The sequence below is a fragment of the Polypterus senegalus genome, chromosome 5 (assembly GCF_016835505.1).
Source record: "Polypterus senegalus isolate Bchr_013 chromosome 5, ASM1683550v1, whole genome shotgun sequence".
Taxonomy (NCBI): Eukaryota; Metazoa; Chordata; class Cladistia; order Polypteriformes; family Polypteridae; genus Polypterus; species Polypterus senegalus.
The window spans coordinates 177,958,313-177,985,403 of NC_053158.1; the positions used below are offsets into that span (position 1 = coordinate 177,958,313).

The following is a 27,091-nucleotide window of genomic DNA, read 5'->3' on the forward strand; positions in this document are numbered from 1 at the left end:
GAAACGAAGATATTTGTAAAGGTCATCTACTGAGGACTGAAAAACCATTTCTTTCAATCCTTATATTCAAAGATTGGGCAGAAAACTGTAGTTATTTAATAATTAATGAAAATAATAAATTCTAAATATAGTCAATAGTCATACAGTTTTTGTAGTATTTTTCTAGGTAGATGAATACATCTCTCTTTTCTAAATTAGGGATTTCTTTTATAGTTAACATTATAAGTGAGCCATTATTTACGTTTTCAGATTAAGCACTTTAAATAGTATTTATATTTCAATTTAATTTACAAATGGGTATCCTTCTGTAGCTGAGATTAATCTACAAATATAAAAGCCCTTATAATTAAAGCTCTAATACTAAAGGAAGCTTTTTCAGGTTGACTACAGTTTTATATGTTAATGTTTTTATACACATTCACTTATACTGGCAATAGCAACATGCCAAGCAATTTTTTTTCAGCTAACTATTAGGAATATCCTGTGACTTCTAGCCCTGATGAGGGAGAGAACTCCTTCAGAATGTTCTGGATCTGCCACAGCTTCTTCTCCCAGTGGAAAGTTTGTTTCATTATCCATATTTGGAATCATGTCTTCTTTACAACTCAACTGTAAAACATATTAGTGAGATGTCTGTTACAAATTTGACAGAGTATTAGAAACTCTTTGTACTTACTGTACATTGGCATGCCACACTAATTACCTTTGGCAGCATCTAAAATGCCAATTGAATTGCTCTTTGAGCCAAAGCTTTTTTTTTTAAGTCTGCTTCAGAGGGGAGTACATAATATAAGCTACAAATGTTACTGCATAGGTTTATAGCTCCCTGCAATCCTCGATTGCAAAGGGCATGTTGTGAGTTCTAGGGGTGAATGCTCTTGCATTATTACCTTAAACGTATGCCAAAAAAACAAAAAAAAAGTTTAAATAAATAATTCAACAAGGGTGAAAATAAGCAACAAACAGAAGGGAAGTCAAAGTAAAACAAATATAAAACAATAACTTTGCTGCCACCCTTCCTCAGGGTCTACAGGTTTAATTAAGTCCCGGTCTGTAGAAGGGGTCACTTGTCTATTTACCCACCAGTATACCACCTCTAGAGTACTCCATTTGCCTTTTCTCTTTTTCTGTCTGTATGTCTCTCTCATCTGGCCTCTCTTTCTACCAATGAGTACTTGACACTACCTTCCTCTAAAATTCAACCTCAACCAGCCTCTTTACATCCATCCCAGGAATAACCTGGCTAAGCCAACAAGCGCTTCAAGGTTTATTGGGGTGGCATTACTTTTGCAATTGGGACACTACACCATAGCTCCCTCTAGCAGTCAGTGGTGTTTCTGCACACTTGAGCCCTCCATAATTCATTCATAATTCATAATTCATCATAATAACTATTCATAGTGGCTCCAAAATCCGTACGACCCCAACTCTCTCTTCTGTTTCTTTTTGCGCCACCACCACCTACTCAAAGCAACATGATGCTCCAGCATAGATGGACTGAAAGCCATAAGTCTATGTGGCCATCATCATCAAGTCCTTCCATGAGAACCCTAAATACAAAGAGGACTGTTTGATTTATGTTAGGTAGATTGCCCAGAGGAGACTCTTGGTCTGGAATCCCTACAGATTTTTTTTTTTTCTCCAGCCTCTGGAGTTTTTTTTTTGTTTTTTCTGTCCACCCTGGCCATCGGACCTTATTTATTCTATGTTAATTAATGTTGACTTATTTTTTATTGTGTCTTCTATTTTTCTATTCTTCATTTTGTAAAGCACTTTGAGCTACATTTTTTTTTGTATGAAAATGTGCTATATAAATAAATGTTGTTGTTGTTGTTGTTAGAATATGAGGTCTGCAGTGCAGCCTGGTCTATCAGAGGGACAGAACAGCACACATTCTGGGCAGATATTCTTTATTTTAGCAGGGAGGAATTTCTACGTGTCATTTTACTACTGACATCACTCTGTTTTCTATGTAAAGATAAGGCACTCATACCAGTTGTTGGATGTGTTGTTCTGTGGGAGTGCAGTATATCATACCATCACTAAGATCTTTACTCTCTTTTTGTAGATGTCCATACCTATTTCTGCTTTAAAGACACACATGCAGAAATGTCCCCTAGTGGTACTTTTACACTAGCATGACATATGTTGTCCTTGCTAGCCTTTGTTTCTCTTCTCCTACTTGGCTTTGATAACCCTTGACCATGTTCTTTGTTGACCTTTCATGCCGTGATGCACTCATTTCAGCAGGATCAAAAAAGGAAATTATCTATCATTTAAAGATTACAGTGGGATTGTTTGTTTGTACCTTCTTTATCAGCACACCACTGACCCAAGCTGATCCAAATAATTTATACACTACGGAGCAACACTAAAACTAACAAGAAAACAAAACTAAAGTAAAATCCTAACTACTAGTCGAAAAACAAAAGCACTAGTTGTAAACTCAAAGTTTCAAATAAACACATTCATTCTTTGTTTTGTATCTGCAAACTCATATAATTTTTAATAACAGAAATTAATTATGTGGCTCAACTCCAATAAAATAAAAACTGGATTAAAATTACAATATTAACATAAACAAAATAACAATAACACTTCAACATCAGTGCCCAGAATAGATTTTCAGGTTGAAATTGTTTAATTTCCTTTTTTTTTTGTTTTGTTTGGCTGGACATCTACTAATATTTCCCAGGATTCCAAAAAAGCCATGACATTACAATACGTTATGATTACAAGATATCAAGACAGCTGTTTCTCCTGTCAAAGGAAGTCTTGGGTCAGAGTTCACTGTGCTTAATTGGTCAGTTCTTCTAATTTTTAACAAAAAATTGGTTAGGAGTTATCTGATTTAGGCAAGCACTCACTTCGAGCCTTGTATAGTCAACTGAGTGAAGCAACCCTAATTTGTTCGATCATAAGATGATCACTGACAAGTGATCCAATGTACCAGGCATGCTTATTGTGTAGCCAAACCTCCATTAAACATTGCATTTATTATATAAAATCTACGACTAGATTTTGCTTTCCAGGAACCAACTGCAGTCAATTTTCAGTTGGGAAGATGCCTTAATGTTTAAAATTGATAGGTTTAATTGACAAAGTTACAATAAATCTTGTGGTTATATTAATAAACCTTACTCCCCTTTGTACTTGTCCATTTTATTAGGGTCATAAAGTATAATGGGAACAGCACAGCCTCAGCTCATTGATCACTTTAATTACTGGCCCTCCTTTCTTAATGGAAAATCAGACATATAATTGAGCAGCCTATAGATACCAAACCACAAGGGGATTAGCTACAATTCTTTGTCAACTGATCACTTCAATGGCACTAAGTCTTGGGAATGATCTTCCAATAGTACTTAGCTTAATTAGCCAAATCTTTGGAGAGGACAAACTTTTGAGATCCATTACATATGCTGGCTAAGCATAACTAACTGCCTTTTTATTTACTGGCCCATTTGGTAGGCTTTACTAATTTTCTGTCCAAGACACTAATTTTGAAATCCTGGTCACTACTGTTCAGCTTCCAGGTTTTTAAGCTGTAGAATGGTGTCTGATTGTTTCTTTGTGATGCACATGTAACGGCATTAGTTTCATTTTAGATATGCCACCGCTTGACCTTACTAATTCATGGAGAGATTCAAATAGAATTATTGGAAGTTAAAGAGATTTTCTTAGCAGGATGTTTTTAAACATTTTAGCTCCAAATGATTTAACGTTTGGCATTTAATATTTCCCCTCTGTATTCAGTGTTAATTTTGTTATATGATCTTTTAGATTGGTGGATAGTTTCACTCCTTCTTCATCTTAGTTATATATTTAAGAAATCATACTTAATATTACCCAAATAAATAAATAAAACTTCAGCTGATGTAGGAAGCTGAAGGCAAAAAAAAAAACTGCATGGTAAGGGGTTTTACAGGAGTGAGTATAAGAATCAAATTATTTTATTTTCTTCTGTATTTACTTTCAAGGCAACAATCCTATACTAAAAATGGTAGCTAAATTATGTAATATCTTACAGGATCAAGATGAATTTTAAGTTCACTTGAGAAAGTCAATTGTTCTGATATACATTGGAAACAATGCTTTTTTATCCAAATAGTTACTTTTTAAATATCATAGTCAGGATGAGCTTTTCTCAGCAGCTTTCATCACCTTAGGGCATATAAAGATTCAAATGACCAAAAAGACAGAGCAATACATTATGGAGGCTAATGTAACCAAACTTTTCTCTAAGGTTTACTTAAAGCCTTCGCTTTGGGACTATGGTTTTCAATTATCAGCATTTTTCAGCAAAATAACTGCAGTACCTTCATGCTTTGACAGTCAGAAACATGTTTTAACTGATAAAGACAAAACTCACTCATGACCAAAAGCAAGAACCTCAACAAGAACCAGATTTTTTTAGTATATTAAGCCACATTTCAAAATCTGGTGTCCTACTTTTGATATGTTGCAAAAGCAAATAATCACTTTTCTCTTTTATAGTTTTATATTCTGCTTTAAGTTGGAAATACAACCCAGCTAGTCCTGCTCCATCCAGCAGCTGTTATGTTACAGCCATAGGCTGTTCAATGGCTCATGTGTATTTCTCTTCTTATTGTTATTTTTTAACTATTATTTTTCATGTGTTGATTTTATGTACTTTTAATATTGTTTTATGGACAAAAGTTTTAATTGTTATGTATTGTGTATATGTGGTTTACTGCCATATACTTTGTGTTTTGTGGATGGAACCCCAAGAGACGTGGCCACCATGATGTCACTCTGTAGGACAGCCCTCGGCTTTTAAGGTGAGGTTGATAAGATATTTCCACCAGGTTCATTGACTTTTTAGATTTACTAATTTACCGCATATTTTTACTATAGAGTTGGTTTATGATATCTGAATTAGTGATTGGGTGTTTTAGCCTTGTGTTTTGCCAAATTCTTTTGGTTGAATTTTTTTTTGCTCTGCAAACTAGAGGTTTTATTGATTTTTTTCAGGGGGTGGAGGTGGTTGGGATAAGTTTTAATTATATTTTTGAATTTTTAAATTTTTCATCCCAATTTTCTGCCAATGTTGGCCAGAAGTTAGGGGCTAAGCTGCCAGTCCAGACCTATGAAAAGAGAAGGTGTAGCCTTTTGTTTGTTTTTGAGGAACTGTGTCTCCCTTTTTCTGATATTTACATGGCAGAATCATAAGAATACTAGAGTGGCCAACTAATCTAATGTGCGGGTCTTTGGATGAACACTTAAGTATCCAGAGAAATGCTGTATCACCATGAAAAAATGTGCAAATTCTCCACAGGTAGTAACTGTGAACCAAATTTGCTTGGATTTAATAGCACTAATCTCTGTCCCATTATGCCAGCCCTCTTTAACCACTGTCTCACACGTGTGAGTAGGAGGCAGCTAAAGGGCTTCAGTAGTGGTAATACCATATCAGACCAGGGGGCGGCAGGGTGAACTGACTGTCTTCCTCAGTTCCTTGCAGACCATTCCCAGGAAATCCCACCAGGTTCCGGGCTTTTTGATAATGTCACTTCCGGTCATGATGATGTCACTTCCGGTCCCAGCACCGATGACGTCACTTCCTCTCTGGACCTTTAAAGCCGCCATCTTACCTCCACATCATCAGTTCTGTTTTGGACTCAATCTTGTGAATATCTCTGTTCAATCATTTTCAAACTTTTGCAGCCAGGATATAATATACGGGTGGTTGTCTGGAGAGTTTTTTTCTCACACCATGTATATATTATTTTTACATAACATTAAATATCAATGGAAAAAAGAAAGTCACAGTTCAGCAAAGAAAAAATATTACAATGATGAAAGCTATACTGCAGCTTTCTGAAGTTACAAAAGTTAGCAGAAGCAGTAGTAGTACTAGCAGTTATTACCATGTGTAAAGAAGAAATAAACTATATAAAGAAAGAGTTTTGCTCTCTCACTTATAAAAATGTTACTGAATTCTCTATTTTGTTGTCTCCAGACTACAAAGTAGTACTGACCTGTCAACACTGAGTATTAAACTGTAGATCTGCTCTGAGTTGAAAGATTCCCAAGTGTCAGGGCGCATTCTGCCTCTATCTGAACTTGCTTGACATTCACAGTGAATGCACTAAGTTATTACCAATGCATATGTAATTGTACTCCAACATGTGACGATTATAAATTCATTTTTAAAAACTGCATTATGTATTTGAATGAATGAGGTTTCTGTTAAATCATCTAGCAATTAAATGCTCATCACTTCAAAATGCGTTATAAACTACATAGTAGGTGTAGTGAACTCAGAAAAGGTGATTATGGTTTCAGTTTAATTGCAATAAAGTGTGGGTCACTATTTCAGACCATAGAAGCTTATCCATGGATACCATAATTCACAAATGATGATAATTAGATTTTTTGTCTTAGTATAACCATACTGGAACACAACATATCTTCAGTAAGATTTAATTAAGGGACAGAAAAAGCAACATTCAAATTTAATGCATTCTCCAGGCTTTGATCTCCATGGTGCAAAAATAATCTTGTTAATTCAAGGTAAGTACTTCCTACAGTTCAATGGTAATGTCATTTCACTTTCACAGAATGACATTAATATTACTAATAATATTCTCCCAGACAACACTTAAGATGAATCAACTTACCTGAAATATCCCAGAATGAGAACAGCAACTATTAATGACCCCAAAGAAAGTGAGTAGCCCACTGTATAAATCAAATAAAGGCGGTCAAAGACTTCCTGTAGAGGGAAAAGAAAGTATTCAATTGATCAAAAAAAGTTCAGAAATAATTACAATGCAATGCTTTATGCTATATAATTAGACAGAGCAATGTTAGCCTACATAATTATGACATTGTTGCAAATTATTCCCTAGAATTAGGCAATAATATTGAAAAAAAAATACTGATGTTATAAACTAACGGCAAAGTGACAGTGGAGACTCAGTCAATAAGAAAGTAAGCTTCAGAACATTTTAATAGAATACATAATTGCATAAATGAAATGATGGGCCAAAACGTAGAAAGCAAAATTCAGCAGCTGCACTGCTGTGGTAACATAAGCATTTTATATTATATGCAGTACTAATATGTACACTAATAACCTACACAAATATGCTTTATTACATAATATTCACTGATAATTATTTAGAAACCTTCAACCTAGCTGTCCAAAAGCACAGCACTTTACAACACATTCATCAAATTTTTGATTAACTTTTAAATTTGTATTACATATTTATCGACTGCAAAGCACAAGCTCGCAAGTTTAATACGCTTCACTGCCAGATTCATTGAGAAAAACTTCACCCATATATTTTTATGTTACTTTTCCCCCGTATAGAATGTAGTAATGGCTGAGAAAAATTATTAATCTGATGTTTACATGGTGTAACACACGTGCGATTAGGGGACAGCCAAAGGGTCCAATTCAGGGAGTGAAAATATTGGGAAAAGGGTTAATAAAAGGGTACTAATACCTCCTCTCTGTCTTCCCACAGAACCAAGGAAGATTAAGTACATTTTCCTCCCTTCCATCCTAATCTACTTCCATCCCGCCTTGATGACCTCGCCCTACTTCCTGCTGCCTTGATATAAATTCTCAGTCTTTTCATTTATCATTTCTCTTTTGTTGTTTACAGCTTACAAGACCAGTTACAGTCCTTATTGACTACTATGCCAAATAATATATACAGGGCCAAATCCCTGATCTTTATTTTGTCATTGTGCTATTATTCAACAATGGATAACGGAGATAAAAAATAGTTTCTAATACAATATAAGTCAACCAACCAATGTTGCACAAGACCAAAAAATATCAATGTGTCTCAGAAAAAAAAATCTCTTGTTACTCACTTTGCATAATCCTCCTATCAACTCATCCAGTCATACGCTCACAACCTGGATTGCCAGGTCCTATTCCAGCCAAATGGAGTTTCAATTCACTGCCGTTTTAAACAAGCACTTTTATGAATCGCTTTCTAAATTTTCCACAGATTTTTCTACTTTGCCCTTGTGAAATTAGAGATTTGTTAACAAAATTGAAGTTTCCGTTAATTGATATGTAGCTTGTGGTTTGCCTTCAGGTACTCTCAATTGAAGTGCCCTTACTTCCAAAAATCTTTTGGATGTTGGTGCTTTGAAGAAAAATACAGAAATTTGTTAAAAAGCTGTGGGACTAATGTGGTTGGTGCTTAATCTCCACCACCAAATTAAAATCAGCAGTTGCTTATTTAATTCAATCCAAATTCTCACAAGCTGACCATATTTGATCAATTATATATTAGCCTCTGATGAACTCTTCTTTCTGCATAATTAACTCCAATATGAGACAGCACAATTGGCACAATGGGTAGTGTGGTCACACACTGTACCTGGATCCAGATTAAATTTCTGGTCGTGTGCCTGTTTTGTTAAGCTTATACTCTCGCCATGTTTATGTGGGTTTTCTCTCACAGTCTGGAGATGTGCATTCAGAACTGAATTAACCTGAACTTATCCAATGTGGGATATGTTAGTCATTGTGGATGGGTATGCACTAGTGGCCCTTTTATGTTTGGTATCTTCTCTGTACCCTTTTCTTCAGAAGAAGGATACAGATCTCTGTGACCCTAAACTGGAAATGTTCACAAAAGTTCACGGATGTATAATGCCGAATAAACAGGCATTGTTTGGTTTAACAGGAAAGAAAAGTGTATTTCTATTTTTTTTTTATCAAAGTATAGAAAGAACACTTGAAAGAGAGTAAAATGACTACTGACTTTGACTATGTGTAAAGTGGTAGTGGGGGAGAAGGCAAAAGGTGTCAAGTGTACAGTATAGCCCTAAACTAGACTCGATAAAATGACTGAATGCAAAGTCTAGAGCATTTGAAACATGAAATCCATAAGCTCTTCTCCTTAATATACACCACATCTGAATGCATTTAAAGAAACAGATGAAAAACAAAGTCTGCTTATGATTAACCAATTCATCTGTTCCTTTAGTATTTGAAGCAGATTTCAAACACAATATGCAGCAAAGTGCTTGAGTGTTTCTCAGTTTTGTTTCAAATTGAAATGTTTTTTTAAGGGAATTAATTCATATAGTTGTTCAGTCATCTTTCCATTCCTCAAATGGCTTTTCACTTTTCAAATAATAAATTCATCAGCACCATGTCTAGGATTTTTCCTGCGCTATACCCAATAATCTGCAGGTCCTTAGTGACTCTAAATCTGATTAAGTGGGTTTGAAAATGGATGAATGGAATGAAGATTATTTCACAAAATGCACAGTCTTCAGATTTGCTTGCATTATTTTGTTCTGTTTTGCTGAATGGAAAAAGTAAATCTTGTCAATTTTGATATCATTAATTTCTTACTATGAGGGTTTGTATTTTGCTTACAAAGTTAGAAACTAATAAACAGAAGATCACAAATACTCTTGCCAAAAAAAGATCAATGGTGTAAGTACACACACTGCAATAACATGTCCCTTTAACAATTTTGGGTCAATTGTCACTGGACCCCATCCCAGAATAACTGGGTAAAAAGCATTAACCAGTCATGGACTGAGGATCGTCCATGACATCTATCCATCCATCCATTATATCCTAACCGCAGGGGTCTGCCAGAGCCAATCCCAGCCAACACAGGGCGCAAGGCAGGAAACAAACCCTGGGCAGGACACCAGCCCACTGCCCGGGCACACACCAAGCAACACCAAGCACACACTAGGGACAATTTAGGATCTCCAATCCACCTAACCTGCATGTCTTTGGAGTGTGAGAGGAAACCGGAGCACCCGGAGAAAAGCCACGCAGACACGGGGAGAACATGCAAACTCGGGTGAACCCGGGTCTCCTAACTGCGAGGCAGCAGCACTACCACTGCGCCATTGTGCCGCCCCAGTCCATTACACAGCTATTGTAATAACAGTTCTGTTTCTTCCAAATAAGCAAAAATAAATGGGGACTCCATTCACACACAAAATACTCCAATAGCTTTCATTCTTCTTGAAATCCAAAACTTGAAAGAACTTCTGAATTTCTGGAGTGACACCCACCAGAAATAACAATTTTACTTCACTAGTAGAACTGCAGCTTTCATGACTCTCATAGAGAGTTAGGCTAAAGAAAAGTTTTCCCTTATCTCTGCCAGGCACCTTCTCCTGTGTAACTGCCTCTTCTGTTGTGCCAGTTACCATTGTTGGCATCCTCATGTCAGAGTTAATTAATGCTAATGATTATTAATCAGAATAGATCTTAAAGTTGCAAAAATATTAAATATTAAACCTCAATTGCATGTAAATCATTTATCAAGACAATAATGATTGCAAAGGATATACAGTACTCTATCATTAATTATCTGAAAATGTATTTATTTGTTTAATTGTTACCAGGCTGGCAGTTACTTGAGATGAAATGGCAGTGTATCTGACATCATGGAGATGCATTTTGGCAGACTGACCATAACAGCCAAGTCAGACTTACCTTTTCCAGGTTTTGATTGTAGTGACTTAGAGGCTCAGAGCACTCAGCATAATTGGCCCATGTTTTATTTTTGCTTAGTGAAAGTTCCCAGCTACCATTTAGGTCACAGCGTCGATAGGCATGACCTAGCAAGGCAACAAAAAAAAAGGTAAAAGAAAAAAAATGATGGCATTTTCATAGCGCTTTTTGAAGGTTCAGTTCCAAGATAACATATTCCAAGTCGAGATTGCCTAAAACTACATATTTACACCCATGCTGGACCAATTTAACTGAACCAATTAATCTAAAGCATGCACATTTGGGATGTGAGAAGAAAAACAGGGTACCTACAGAAATACCCACTCCATCATGGGGCAGACAACTGCATTAGTTTTTTTTTTCATTCCTGTCAAAAATTTTGGTATTCTTTATAGATCTGACAGAGCTGATGCTAAATCCAAAGCGCTCTGTCACATCCAGTTTTTAAAAGAATGAAAAAAACAATACATGAGAGAAAAAAATGTAACATATTTTTGAAGTGAATCATTTACACTAGAGAAAGTATAAAATGACATATATAATTGTTCTAAATATAATTATTACTTATAAAAAGTAGTCAGTTGTGTTTTCCTCTTGATTGTTGATTTTGATTTGATAAATTGTATTAATCCCAAGAGGAAATTCTTTTTGTTTGACTTTTGGAGGTCAGAGTGCAGCAATTTTCAGGTAAAGGGTCTTGCTCAAGGGCCCAGCAGAGTAGGATCCCTTCTGGCAGTAATGGGATTTGAACTGACAACCATCCAGATACCAGCAGAGCTCTTCAGCCTCTGAAGGGGTTTCACGATGGAATGACCAACAGATGTCTGATAACATGGATTTTCTCCACTTTCCTCTGTTACACATTTACACTTAGGCGAGTTTATAAATAAAACAAGCTTCACTGTAAGAAAACTGAGGTGGTACCATTTGAGAAATGGAAAGATGGCATTTCATTTAGCAGGATTCTCCTTAATTTCCTTTTATATTCTATCTACCCCTCTCAAAAATGTCTAAAACAAGTAACTTCTGCTGTCTCACTAAAGGAAGGGTGTGCATTCTTCCTGTTTTACTGTTTTCTTACTGGTTACCTATTTAACTCAATGGATGGATCAACCTGACCTTGCATATATTTTCATTTAAATGAAATAACTTTGTCTCTTCCGGACATTAAAAAGCGTATATCCAACCTTCTAAATATACATTCCTGGCTATTTTGAAGGAATAGAAAGAAAGTAAAAAACACAGATTTACAGCAAATACATTATAGGAAACACTTGATTTTGTATTGTTTCCACCTCATCTAACTTTAAGAGTGAGGAAGACTGGAATTTTTTCAGCTCAATATATCCTTTAAATAATATTCTGAGCATGAAAAATACTTATGCCATAAAACAAACAAAACCTGTTTCTTAAAAAATGAACACTTTTTTTCCATTGACTCTGATATCTCATGGAAACTGCTTATGGTAGTGAAATTCCAATTTCAAAAAAGGATTCAGTACACTTAAATCTATAAAGTGCACCAATTCTTTTGCAAAAAATGATTTTGATGCAGAAAAGTGTTATTGACTACAGTCAGAACAAATAGCTAGGATACATATGTTTCACCTACATGACTTGGTATTTATTTTAGATTTCCACAAAACCTTGAGGGAGCAGTGATTCCTGGTTCCTGCCTGTAATGCATTTCCCTCTTACTTTTCACACGCGTCCTCTAGTGTGTCATTCACTACTAAAGTAAATGAATTCTGCTTGATGAATTTCATTGATGTCTTAGATGTTGGTTAGGCCCCCATGCAATTACCTCTGTTTAAGAATAAAGAGTCGGTTTGTTTGTTTGGTATGTTTGGTTTGATGAAGTGGAGTTTGTGTAATGGAGTGGGATGAACTGTACAGTATATTTACAATACTGGGCAAGGAATTGTTGACCATGGCAGAAGTGTACCTACCTGAGAACAAGCTTTAGCAGAAAAAGAATAATTCATGCCATAAAACTAATAAAGTGTTGAAATTGTTGTAAAAGCATGAAAATGAATTCAGCTTAAAGAAGTGGCCTACATCAGTTAAGGGTGGTTGAGATCTAATTATGCAGATCCAGATCGTCTGGATGACTTTGATTTATGCGGGGACGGTTCCAGTTTGGTGCAAAGACGATTCTTCATGTCGTCAGTTCACACACTTCTCGATGGTCCAGTATTTTTCGGGTGATTTTCTATGTAACAAACTTAATAAGTTATAGCGTAATGAAAATTGCATAGTTAGATCTGGACCACCCTATAAATCTCAGTGAGCAATTTGAGGTAAAATGGGAAAAGTTCAGAGAAGAGATCCTCCAACTCACATGTAACAATTTTGGGACACATTAAGATCAATGCAGCTAATTATCATTGTGCTATAGTTTAGATATGTTAATGCGTTCTGAAACTGTTCTGAGAGCAAAATATATTAGGCAGGTGTCCCTTAGTTTGAATGTCTAGATTTACGTAAGATCTTTTATAGGTCCAAAACAGGTCATAATCTCTAGTAGAAAAATGGAGATTAATGGATTTTGCTGTTTGTCTGGACCATAAACTCATCTCTGTAATATACGTTGTCTCAATTATCCTTTGTAAACAAACTTAGCCTCCCATTACCCCATATTAACATTATTCAATTTCCTGCATTTATTGATCACAAACGCTTTGTAATCTAGATTAACAACCATAGCAGGATCTGGTAACAAATGGCTTCAAAAGCAAAAGTTTAAAAGCCCTTGCGGCTAATATAGCCACTTCAAAAATATCCAGGTCAATGTCCCAGAACAGAACTTGTGCTATGAAAAAGCTGATTGCTAATTATATGGTGCTATGGGTTGGTGGGTTTACCGTATTTTATTTTCTTCTTTATAGGGACAAACCGTGCCAGCATAGGCAAATAACACTGATGACGCCATTGGCCACATTGGCAGGCAAGAAGCCAGGGCAGAAACTTAGCAACTGAATAGTGTGCACAAAATACAAAATAAACAACGAAATAAACAAGCAAGCAAGCAAACAAACAAATAAATAAATCCAGCTAAAACACATTTCCTACAACAGTCTGGGTAAAATATTCTCTGAAATTGCTTTAATGATATTTTGTGGTTTGGCAAGAAAGATGAATATTACCAACAATTCACTAAAAACCATCAAATCTGGATTAATTGTTAACTGAACATAAAATAGATGCTTTCTTTTTCTGAAGGCTATACTTTATTTTCTACTATTGCTAACTTATGTTACACAAGGATCATTAAGATCTAATAAACCTCTTCCTTTAGTATCTAAGTCTTACAGTAATATCCATACTATTATTTTATGCACAGCTGTTTTATTTAAGATGCATGGAGCCGGAGAGACTTCTCCAGTTTAGATGATGCAGTGGTTAGAATTTGGTATAACAGTAGGCAAATTCATTTATTTAATTTCTAAAGCTACATACCCAATACAGGACTGCAGGAAGCCATTGTGCATGCACATGCATTATGCACCAGTCCCTGTTGGGATGCCAGTCCACAGACACACTTCATTTACTCACAACATGCCGTTTTTAAACTTGTCTGTATCTACAGCAAGAGCAGATTCTGCAGTGGGTACGCTTTTATGAGTATATGCTCTGGGTTTATATAAATGCTGAAATGGATCAATGGATGACAAAATGGATGAGTTTCTAATATGAACAAGTCCAGTAAAAACCTATAGGATATGAATTGAAATAGTTTTCAGTCTTTGTAAGATAAAATCATTGGTTTTGCATCTCTTTTCAAGTTATGCAGTGCATCTGGTAATTCAATATTAATGTTTGGTGAGGGACTGCATGAGTGGTTAATTCAATGAGTGAACCCAACAACAGGCTGGAGAGTCCAATCCGAGGCTGCTTTCATTGTATGCCAAGCCACAGCAGAACAGGTAAAAATATTACCTAGACTTAAAAGCTAATTAGTTTAGATAAATAATGTGATATTTTGTGTGAACAGTACACATGACACATGACTGGTGTCTTCCAATCTGACAATGCTTATGAATGTTTTATCATTAAAAACAGACAAATCAGATTATGACACATTTCAAGCACTTACTTTTTCCTCATGTTCGCCGACTTTTTTACTTGTGCATTATATTTACTAAAAAAGTAAATAAATACGGAAAATCAAAATGATATTATTTCAAAATTGGAACCAATATTATAAAACAAATCAAACTCACCATTATGATTGAGGTCATGAAGATACTCAGGACACTGGACAGAGACAACATCACCCGGTTTTCCTTCAGGCCAGCAAACGAGCCCATCCCACTCAGGTGGGCAAAGGACATCTTGGAGGGGAAAAAAAGTGAAGTTTCTAAGGTATGATCATCATTTATTGTATATGCTGCAAGATGAAGTTGCACAGTATTGACTGTAGTTATCAAAAAAAGATTGCATTTTCTGAACATAGTTACTAATGAAAAAACACTGATAAAAAATCATAAATCCATCCATCCATTATCCAACCTGCTATGTCCTAACTACAGGGTCATGGGGGTCTGCTGAAGCCAATCCCAGCGCACAAGGCAGGAAACAAACTCCAGGCAGGGCCCCAGAATGCACACACACACCAAGCACACACTAGGGACAATTTAGGATCACCAATAAACCAAACCTGCATGTCTTTGGACTGTGGGAGGAAACCGGAGTACACAGAGGAAACCCACGCAGACACGGGGAGAACATGCAAACTCCACGCCGGGAGGACCCGGGAAGTGAACCAGGGTCTCCTAACTGAGAGGCAGCAGTGCTACCCACTGCGCCACCATGTTGCCCAAAATCATAAATGTAAAATGAAATAAACAAAAATAAACACGTTCAGCAAAGTGACTGAAGTAAAAAACTCACTATTCGCTATATTTACAGTATATATATATATATAGATATATATTAATAGATATAGATAAACATATACAGATAGATAGATAGATAAATACATATAGATACAGTATATATATATATAGATATAGATAGATATATAGATATATACATTTATGTATAGATATATAGATAGATGGACATATATATATATATATATATATATATGTATATGTATATGTATATGTGTGTGTGTATATATGTAGATGACAATGACAAAACAATTACATTGTCAATCATGTTACGTTATTATTATAATGTTTCCTTTTCTTTTCATTACTTCTTTAACACACTACTTCTCCGCTGCGAAGCTCGGGTATTTTGCTATATATATATATATATATATATATATATATATACAGTGGTGTGAAAAACTATTTGCCCCTTCCTGATTTCTTATTCTTTTGCATGTTTGTCACACAAAATGTTTCTGATCATCAAACACATTTAACCATTAGTCAAATATAACACAAGTAAACACAAAATGCAGTTTTAAATGATGGTTTTATTATTTAGGGAGAAAAAATCCAAACCTACATGGCCCTGTGTGAAAAAGTAATTGCCCCTTGTTAAAAATAACCTAACTGTGGTGTATCACACCTGAGTTCAATTTCCGTAGCCACCCCAGGCCTGATTACTGCCACACCTGTTTCAATCAAGAAATCACTTAAATAGGAGCTGCCTGACACAGAGAAGTAGACCAAAAGCACCTCAAAAGCTAGACATCATGCCAAGATCCAAAGAAATTCAGGAACAAATGAGAACAAAAGTAATTGAGATCTATCAGTCTGGTAAAGGTTATAAAGCCATTTCTAAAGCTTTGGGACTCCAGCGAACCACAGTGAGAGCCATTATCCACAAATGGCAAAAACATGGAACAGTGGTGAACCTTCCCAGGAGTGGCCGGCCGACCAAAATTACCCCAAGAGCGCAGGGACGACTCATCCGAGAGGTCACAAAAGACCCCAGGACAACGTCTAAAGAACTGCAGGCCTCACTTGCCTCAATTAAGGTCAGTGTTCACGACTCCACCATAAGAAAGAGACTGGGCAAAACGGCCTGCATGGCAGATTTCCAAGACGCAAACCACTGTTAAGCAAAAGAACATTAGGGCTCGTCTCAATTTTGCTAAGAAACATCTCAATGATTGCCAAGACTTTTGGGAAAATACCTTGTGGACTGATGAGACAAAAGTTGAACTTTTTGGAAGGCAAATGTCCCGTTACATCTGGCGTAAAAGGAACACAGCATTTCAGAAAAGAACATCATACCAACAGTAAAATATGGTGGTGGTAGTGTGATGGTCTGGGGTTGTTTTGCTGCTTCAGGACCTGGAAGGCTTGCTGTGATAGATGGAACCATGAATTCTACTGTCTACCAAAAAATCCTGAAGGAGAATGTCCAGCCATCTGTTCGTCAACTCAAGCTGAAGCGATCTTGGGTGCTGCAACAGGACAATGACCCAAAACACACCAGCAAATCCACCTCTGAATGGCTGAAGAAAAACAAAATGAAGACTTTGGAGTGGCCTAGTCAAAATCCTGACCTGAATCCAATTGAGATGCTATGGCATGACCTTAAAAAGGCGGTTCATGCTATAAAACCCTCAAATAAAGCTGAATTACAACAATTCTGCAAAGATGAGTGGGCCAAAATTCCTCCAGAGCTGTAAAAGACTCATTGCAAGTTATCGCAAACGCTTGATTGCAGTTATTGCTGCTAAGGGTGGCCCAACCAGTTATTAGGTTCAGGGGACAATTACTTTTTCACACAGGGCATGTAGGTTTGTATTTTTTTCTCCCTAAATAATAAAACCATCATTTAAAACTGCATTTTGTGTTTACTTGTGTTATATTTGACTAATGGTTAAATGTGTTTGATGATCAGAAACATTTTGTGTGACAAACATGCAAAAGAATAAGAAATCAGGAAGGGGGCAAATAGTTTTTCACACCACTGTATATATATATATATATATATATATATATATATATATACTTTATATATATGTATATGTAGACTCCAACCGATTATGGCAGCGGCAATCCAAGCTGTGAGAAAACAGTAAAAAGGAGTCGTGTCAGACGTCGTGGTACATTTTCTGATGCAGCTAGACGAAAACAACTTCGTGACACTGCCGCCAAATACACAAAACAATTACTTTAACAATCATGTTACGTTATTTTCAAAATGTTTCCTTTTCTTTTTCTTTACTTCTTTACCACAGTACTTCTCCTGCTGCTGGTATTTTCTAGTATATATATATATATATATATATATATATATATATATATATATATATATATATATATATATATATATATATATATATATGTATATAAATCATAGGAGGTGCTAGAAAGCATAGGATTTTGAGAGGCAAAGCTTGTAAACAGGAAGCAGACTGGGCCTGAAAGATGAATTTGCTGTAACTGACCAAGATCTACCATTCATACTAATTATTTGTTGCCTTGTAAGTCGTTATACAGTAAAGTTATATGTTTTCATATTTTTTGCATTTGTTTTCAAAAACATATGGTGTCTTATTAATATTTTCTCACATAGGCAAAAATGAAGAATACTGATGTTTGCCTAAAAGATATCCCACTTGATCCCACACTTGATGCACTTATAGTATTTGTACTATTAACTATTCGTAATTAATGATCTGAGTCAAAAGTCAGAAGGTGAGAAGTATAGATGGCTCACTTGCAGGGATGTTGTTATTGTGTAGACAAAAAGCAAGCCCAGACATTACCAAGGAACTGATCATGTTGTGTAATGATGTGCAAGAGCAGACCTTTATTTGTGATTTATTTATTTAAGAACTTAAGACATTTGACACACAACAGGAGACCATTTAGTTCATCAAGCCCGTTTGTTTAAGACTTTATGTAAGGTGCATATGGTTATTTGTACTTGTAGATGGTGGCACAAAATTGCCCTGTTACAATAAGTGGATATTTCTTTTTTTTTTCTGTGTGAGTAATGATCTGGAAATGAACAGGAGCCAGTAAGCTCAAACATTGTTAGGCAATTGGTAATAACCTATATTGTTGTGAACCATGTGTCTCTGTGCTATAAAAGTCCAAATTGCTACTTTTTAGTTTGTTTAATATATGATGGATGGGAACACAACTTTTTTATGTTGCCGTCTGTTATGCATGATATGAAAAAATACTGTTTATTGGATATATGATCTAGGCTAATGGAAACTGTGCATGGTTACTTAAGATGCGAATGTGAAAAGAATAACCTATCTCTCTTAATTCAAGATATCTAGGACATAAATTTTATTTACAATTTTAAGTAAGTTCAATATATTACCTAGAGACTGCAGCCTTGGGAAGGTAAATAGCTTTTACAATCCATACACAGATACTCTTTCACCACATTACTTGGAGAAGAATACAGATGTTACCATCCTTTCAAATTATAATACAAATTATATTAAAATAATTTAACCTTCTGTTTTTAAACATGCGGCTATAATTTAAGATGAATTCATGTTTTAGTATTTTCCAAATTATTTGTAATTAAACTAACATAATTTTGAGTTTGGGGGGAGTGTGTTCCCATGGTGATAAGCACTGTTGCCTCCTGGAATCAATATTCTGTGTTTGAAACTCATGCCTGACATATGTCTATGTAGAGTTTATACATTCTCACGCCAGCTTTGATGATTTCCTTTTTTCCACCTTTTTCATTCAAAAAAACAAAACAGCACACAGCTCAATCAAACAAATAACATAACAGATCTCTCTATAAATAATGTGATAAGACATCAGTTCATTCAGTGTCCTTGCCTCTGCATCCACAAGAGGGTGGGGATGTCATGTGAACAAAGTCAAGCGGTCACCGTAACGTAGTAAAACATGTGACGTATGTCAATGCATCATATCTTTCAAAACAGAGCTGGAGCGTCTGATGGAAAAGGACAACAAAAAGCACAAAGAAAGAGGAATGTAAGGGTGAATAGAGATTCATAAATGTAAGATGCGATTGAAGCAGACAGACTTACCAGTCAGCTGTTTAAATAAACAGGTGGTTTGCTATGCCAGTGTAACAATATACTTCAAAATCAATCTAAAAACAGCAATACAATAATAATAGAGAAATCAACATTCACTTTCTTCCCAAAAAAAGAGCAACACGAGTAGAGAGCGCCATCGACCATAGTTCTTTATATACAGTATTTAACAAAAGAGTAATGTGTTCGAAAATAGTGTAAGAGAGTTAGTCATGGGCTCTGGTAACCTATTTTAAAATTTTAGAAATGAATTCTTGCAACAGTATATTAAAATTCTGAACAGAACCTCTTAAACAGAATTATTGCTTTCGCACCAAGTTACAAAAGGTAGACTTGGGATTTTAACAAAATAGGTATACATGCTAGTTGTAGGATATTACATTGGACTTCTGCATTATGATTGATTTTAAATGGCTAAAAGCAATCTAAAAAGTGTAGATTATGCTGATAATGATGTGTAAGGGATTCACAAAATACAGTACAGGCCAAAAGTTTGGACACACCTCCTCATTCAATGTGTTTTCTTTATTTTCATGACCATTTACATTGGTAGATTCTCACTGAAGGCATCAAAACTATAAATGAACACGTGGAGTTATGTACTTAACAAAAAAAGGTGAAATAACTGAAAACATGTTTTATATTCTAGTTTCTTCAAAATAGCCACCCTTTGCTCTGATTACTGCTTTGCACACTCTTGGCATTCTCTCGATGAGCTTCAACAGGTAGTCACCTGAAATGGTTTTCACTTCACAGGTGTGCCTTATCAGGGTTATTTAGTGGAATTTCTTGCTTTATCAATGGGGTTGGGACCAGTAGTTGTGTTGTGCAGAAGTCAGGTTAGTTGGACGATCATTTAATTTTCAACAGGACAATGACCCCAAACACACCTCCAGGCTGTGTAAGGGGCTATCTGACCAAGAAGGAGAGTGATGGAGTGCTCTAAATGGTCATGAAAATAAAGAAAACACATTGAATGAGGAGGTGTGTCCAAAATTTTTGGCCTGTACTGTATATGGCCCAGTATTGCTGGTGCTGAATGTCAACTCTCACAGTTGGATATTCCCATCAGTATATTTTACACAATTTTAAACAAGATATCTGTGATTGATGAAAGACTTTTAGTTTAGTGTAGAATTATGAAATGCTTGACAGATGTTGAACTGAATGTAGTCTATCTCTTTCTGTAATTTTAATTTGCAGAGATCTGCTTTCACTCTGAAATTAAAGAGTCTTTTTCAGTTGATCAGTGTCAAAAAAGTCCAATCAAATCCAATGTTGCATAACAATAAAATATGAAAATTTCCAAGGGGTGAAATTTTTTGTAGTGTGGAGGAGATCATTTAAACTGTTAATGTACAGTTAAAGGTTAATCTGTTAAGGTCTTTGCTCTAGTATGATGCCTATCAAGCTGAACAGAAGTACAGTGCATGATGGTGAAGCTGAAACAGAATGTAGTAATTAGCGGGTTTTATTATAATTTTTGCTTACTTAGGTGTGACTATTAGAGAATTAACCTTGAGATTTTGCTAACACTGTAAGAAACATTTTCTTGTGCTGTGAGAAACTATCAAAATGTATGTCAACATGGTCTGTTATCAGTGTGCATTTGCTCACTTTTGTGCCAGAAGGTGGAACCTGATGCTGCTGTAAAAGAAGACACTTTTTAAAGTAACCTCATCCATCTACTTTTAAAAACTGTCAAAGAGTTCTCTACCACTCACTTTATCTTGATTTTGCTTGGGAACACATAATCTGAAACAAAAGAAGCAACCTGGAAATGGAATGGTTATCAGTATCTTAATGCTACTACTCGGACTGGGTGAAGAGTAAAGATACCTGGGTTGTAAGGGTTACGTATCACTATACAGTATATTTCTGTTAATGGTTCTGATGCAAATAAACGTAAGTTTCAAGTAAAAGCTTAAAAGTCAATGGTCTTGTATGATTATTATAGTGAGCTGAGAAGCTAGATTGTCCATTCCTTGACTAGGTGTGACCCCTTGAGACCACAACAGGGCATTTTATTATGTCTTCTATTAGTGGTAAAATGTGGTTGAAGTAAAGATAAAGGCAGCCCATCACAGGGGTCCCTGAATGCCTGGAGTATAATGTGGACAGTGAGACAGCTAAGAAGTTATCAGTAACATAGCTGATTTTCCCATTTCTTCCTATTCTCACAAAAAATTACCTAAGATGTTAGTTAATATCTTTTGTGTTAGGTGCATCTGAAAAAACTAAAAACATACAGTATAGGCACTGTAAATAGCAAACTACACTATAAAGCAGTGTTTCCCAACCTCAGTCTTGGGGGCACACTGTGGCTGCAGGTTTTTGTTCCAACCAGCTTCTGTTTTTAATTGGTCTCCTGGGCTAATTAAGTGATGTGTTATTTCCCAAGTTCTGTGTTTTGGGAACAATACAGAGAAAAGCCAAGCAAAATGACACCTTTTATTGGCTAACTAAAAAGATTACAATATGCAAGCTTTCGAGGCAACTCAGGCCCCTTCTTTAGGCAAGATGTAATCATTGCTTTTCTCTACATTCATAATGGCTAACACGGTACAACACCTTAGTACTAGGAACAATATAGAAATTAGAAAAATAAGTTTGGTGAAATATATATATTGTGAGACGTGCCCGGACACCACCAGACTGAGACCACATCTTTATCCAAAAAAGACACGTTTATTAAGCACAAATTACAGTCTCACACAACACACAATGCTCTTAGCACCAATCACCCTCTTCACGGGCCTCTCTCTCAATGTCTGTGGCCGCCTTTTCCTCTCCTCACGGGAGCTTCGTCCTGCTCCCACTCCCGACTCTAGCTCCCTGATTGTAGGGAGGCAGCCCCTTTTATTTCCACCTAGATATGCTCCAGGTGCCTGATGACGTCCTTCCAGCTGCACTTCCTTCCAGCACTCCGGGCATCCCTGGAAGGATCTTCCTCCATCTTCCTTGTCTGGCAGAGGTAAATGTTTCCCGGGCTCCATGAGGCTTGGGGCGCCCCCTGCCGGTGGCCACAGGTCCCAACGGGCTGGAACCTCCTTGCTCCTCTCCCGGGGTCCTTTCGCGATCCAGGGCAGTTGCCCCCTCGTGGCCCGCAGGATGTATATGCCACCTCCCGGTCCTTCCAAGCGGCCCTGCTGGGTAAGGACCCTAGCCTCCTGTGACTATATATATATATATATATATATATATATATATATATATAACTATTTTCCCCTTCCTGATTTCTTATTCTTTTGCATGTTTGTCACACAAAATGTTTCTGATCATCAAACACATTTAACCATTAGTCAAATATAACACAAGTAAACACAAAATGCAGTTTTAAATGATGGTTTTATTATTTAGGGAGAAAAAATCCAAACCCACATGGCCCTGTGTGAAAAAGTAATTGCCCCTTGTTAAAAAATAACCTAACTGTGGTGTATCACGCCTGAGTTCAATTTCCGTAGCCACCCCCAGGCCTGATTACTGCCACACCTGTTTCAATCAAGAAATCACTTAAATAGGAGCTGCCTGACACAGAGAAGTAGACCAAAAGCACCTCAAAAGCTAGACATCATGCCAAGATCCAAAGAAATTCAGGAACAAATGAGAACAGAAGTAATTGAGATCTATCAGTCTGGTAAAGGTTATAAAGCCATTTCTAAAGCTTTGGGACTCCAGCAAACCACAGTGAGAGCCATTATCCAGAAATGGCAAAAACATGGAACAGTGGTGAACCTTCCCAGGAGTGGCCGGCCGACCAAAATTACCCCAAGAGCGCAGAGACGACTCATCCGAGAAGTCACAAAAGACCCCAGGACAACATCTAAAGAACTACAGGCCTCACTTGCCTCAATGAAGGTCAGTGTTCACGACTCCACCATAAGAAAGAGACTGGGCAAAAACGGCCTGCATGGCAGATTTCCAAGACGCAAACCACTGTTAAGCAAAAAGAACATTAGGGCTCGTCTCAATTTTGCTAAGAAACATCTCAATGATTGCCAAGACTTTTGGGAAAATACCTTGTGGACTGATGAGACAAAAGTTGAACTTTTTGGAAGCCAAATGTCCCGTTACATCTGGCGTAAAAGGAACACAGCATTTCAGAAAAAGAACATCATACCAACAGTAAAATATGGTGGTGGTAATGTGATGGTCTGGGGTTGTTTTGCTGCTTCAGGAGCTGGAAGGCTTGCTGTGATAGATGGAACCATGAATTCTACTGTCTACCAAAAAATCCTGAAGGAGAATGTCCGGCCATCTGTTCGTCAACTCAAGCTGAAGTGATCTTGGGTGCTGCAACAGGACAATGAGCCAATACACACCAGCAAATCCACCTCTGAATGGCTGAAGAAAAACAAAATGAAGACTTTGGAGTGGCCTAGTCAAAGTCCTGACCTGAATCCAATTGAGATGCTATGGCATGACCTTAAAAAGGCGGTTCATGCTAGAAAACCCTCAAATAAAGCTGAATTACAACAATTCTGCAAAGATGAGTGGGCCAAAATTCCTCCAGAGCACTGTAAAAGACTCATTGCAAGTTATCGCAAACGCTTGATTGCAGTTATTGCTGCTAAGGGTGGCCCAACCAGTTATTAGGTTCAGGGGCAATTACTTTTCACACAGGGCCATGTAGGTTTGGATTTTTTCTCCCTAAATAATAAAAACCATCATTTAAAAACAGCATTTTGTGTTTACTTGTGTTATATTTGACTAATGGTTAAATGTGTTTGATGACACATTGTGTGACAAACATGCAAAAGAATAAGAAATCAGGAAGGGGGCAAATAGTTTTTCACACCACTGTATATATAAGCAGTTATATGGGAATCATTTTTTCTTTTTAACAATATTTTCATCTTGATTTTCATTCTACTTTTCTAGGTGTTCTAAATTGTTTACTTAATTCATTATTTACTAATTAGTGGGTCTGATGCTAAATACTTGCAGCCTTTGATTATTCAGTGCTGTTTGCCTGGGTGTCTGCTCTGCTCATTTTTAGTTGTCATTAATAAGACACAACGAAGGGGAAAAGCTGCACAGAGAATGGGCAAAATATAATGAAATCAACAAAAGAGAGTTAAGCATTTAAATCTATAGCAAAAGCAGAAATATTTCTAAATGTCTTATAAATGTACAATCATGCTGTTTTGCTTCTCTGAATGTCGAATAAGAGAAAAATACCAGCTAATTAAATGGGATCAGTGTTATCAGGTGTTGTCACTGTTCTCACTGAATAGGAATCTGGTTGGAACAAAAACCTGCAGCCACAGTGTGCTCCAAGGTTGGGAAACACTGCTATAAAGGACATAAGCTAATAAATAATAAGTACATGTATAAAGTAAAGTCTTTGAAAACTGCTGATATTTGTCTTTGAACATAATTCTTCTTCTTCAGACATCTATTGTTATTGAAATCTGTCTTAAACTCACGCAAAGTCAATAGGAAAAATGCTTATGATTTATTCAAACTGAAGTCCAATACAAATGCTGAAAACCCTCAAATAAATCATTCCAAGTTGTTTAAAAAGTGATTGCTTTCATTTCTGGCTAACAATGGACTATCATCACTTTTTAGATTTGTTCCTGTCTTGTGTTCATTTCTGTTTAAACTCTGAATGCACACTTTAGTATGAAAATGAGCTATATAAACCTATATATACTAGTTTACAAGGATAAATTGGCTTTCTGTAACCTTTGTCATGAACAAATGAGTAAGGAAACAGATACTTTAGATTGTTTATCTTCATATGTACTGTATTCTGGTAGAAGGACATGAGGTAAAGTATTTTATATTAAATATCATAGGACTTATCTTTTAAAAATGGTATTGGTGTATTTCTGCTGGAGGAGTATATGTGTTATATTGTTATATGACAAATGCCCAGCAAATTACAGAAGGAGTTTCAGCTATCATTTTATAAACCCACTTTCCCAGAGGGCTACATATTGCCATAACCAATTACGGCAGTGGGTTATTAGAAGTAACCACCAACTGAAACAGAAAAAGTGGAAACTAAAAGGGTGTTCAAGTGATAAATATTATCAACATTATTGTTTCAGTCTATAAAGTTACAGTACAGTATTAAATGTGTTATTTAAGAGATAAGAGCTCAGAGGAATTTCTTAGAGACAGAAAATAACCAGGAGATAGAAGGCGCAAACAATGGCAGACAGAATTATTATCTAGACACAGTCAGTCAGTAAACCAAATGAAGCTGACATAACCAAACATCAAAACTAAAATACAAAACCAAAGTTGGTGTCTAAAGTAATAATACTAAATCCTCAAAGGAACTTGTTTTATTTTCCCCTAAATTTCATTATTTAATTAAAGAAAAGATCTACTACATGGATTTCAGAAATATAGAAATGTTCAAGAATTTCAATGGACTCTCTGAAGTCGATGTGGAAGGAGACACTGGCACAACCTTGGATGGAAGGATGGATGGATGGATGGGTGATGGAATAATTAAACATGTATAATAAAGATTTTTCAATGTTCCTGAAATGTTCTGATGAATCTGTGTTCTAAGCCTGCAGCTGTTTTTTTCATTTATTAAAGACGCTTAATGTACGGCGATTGGTTACCTACAGAAAGAAAACAGAAGGACAGGAATTGGGGGCTGGTACATTTGACAGACACAGTACTGCTGCAATAATTTATTCCATCAAAGGGTTGCACGCACCATAGCAGGCATCGAGCGCAAGGCAAGAACAATTGCTGGTCGGGACTCCAGCTCATCACTACCACTGCACCACTGTGCCCCCACATGTTTAATAGATACTTTAATGCATTTCTTCTTGAAAAGTATGTCATGTACGTATATATCTGAGTATTCTAAAATGTTCAGAGAGCTGTAATATTGTGAATGTAATGTTTTCTGTGTGGTGATTACTGCCCATGCGCTCCTGTCGGTGTAAGAGAAAGCCCATTTTAAGAAGCATGTAACCACTGGGTCAAGGAACACAGAATACGAAGCATTTCAAATACTACTTTAGTTGCAATCAGATTTGTGAAACTCTAGTAAATTAAACATCAATTTCAAGATGGAGGTTTGCAACGTTCTACTTGAATGACAAAATAATCTATCCAATAAAAGTAGAACTTGACATTTTGACTTTAATCTCACCATAGTACTTTTTCTTCTTCACTGTGGCCCTAACATACATCTGTATGACTTTCAGACACTCACCTTTTTACGTCGATTTTGACATCTGACTACTTCTTTTATGAAATTCTTCTTTTCATACGTGATTTTACTATTGTCTTTTAACAAAACACTTAAAGTAAGGGGATATTTATATTCATTTGCATATTCAAATATGCAAAATTCTGGGAAGAGTTGGGTAGGGCTGTAGACGCGTGCACTTACATTACAATTCACATTGACTGGGATTTATAAAGAAGTGTGTGGAATTTTGCTTACACACAGATTTATGCATCTGAATTTTTTGGTGTGTATGCACATTTCTGTTTTTGTCCATATGCCATGTTTTAGTGTGAATTTGATGCAGGGCTTTACACATGAGACCCAAAGAGTAGCCACAATATCCACAAAATTAGAACAAATCAGGAAGGGTCAGATGTCGATGTTTATACCTATGACCCCATAATGTCACATATTGTACACTTCCTGTTGACTTTATCTAGCA

At 36.2% G+C, this 27,091-nt stretch overlaps 1 protein-coding gene across 1 annotated transcript in view; it reads right to left on the reverse strand.

The window, feature by feature from the left end:
• Nucleotides 1–27,091, reverse strand: part of pth1r (parathyroid hormone 1 receptor) — a 460,775-nt gene that overhangs the window by 122,056 nt on the left and 311,628 nt on the right. The window contains exons 3-5 of the mRNA XM_039753666.1: nt 14,710–14,820; nt 10,469–10,593; nt 6,645–6,739 (exon numbers count right to left, since the gene is read on the reverse strand). Of these exons, the coding sequence (XP_039609600.1) occupies nt 6,645–6,739; nt 10,469–10,593; nt 14,710–14,820 (331 nt within the window). The remainder of the gene's footprint in view (nt 1–6,644; nt 6,740–10,468; nt 10,594–14,709; nt 14,821–27,091) is intronic.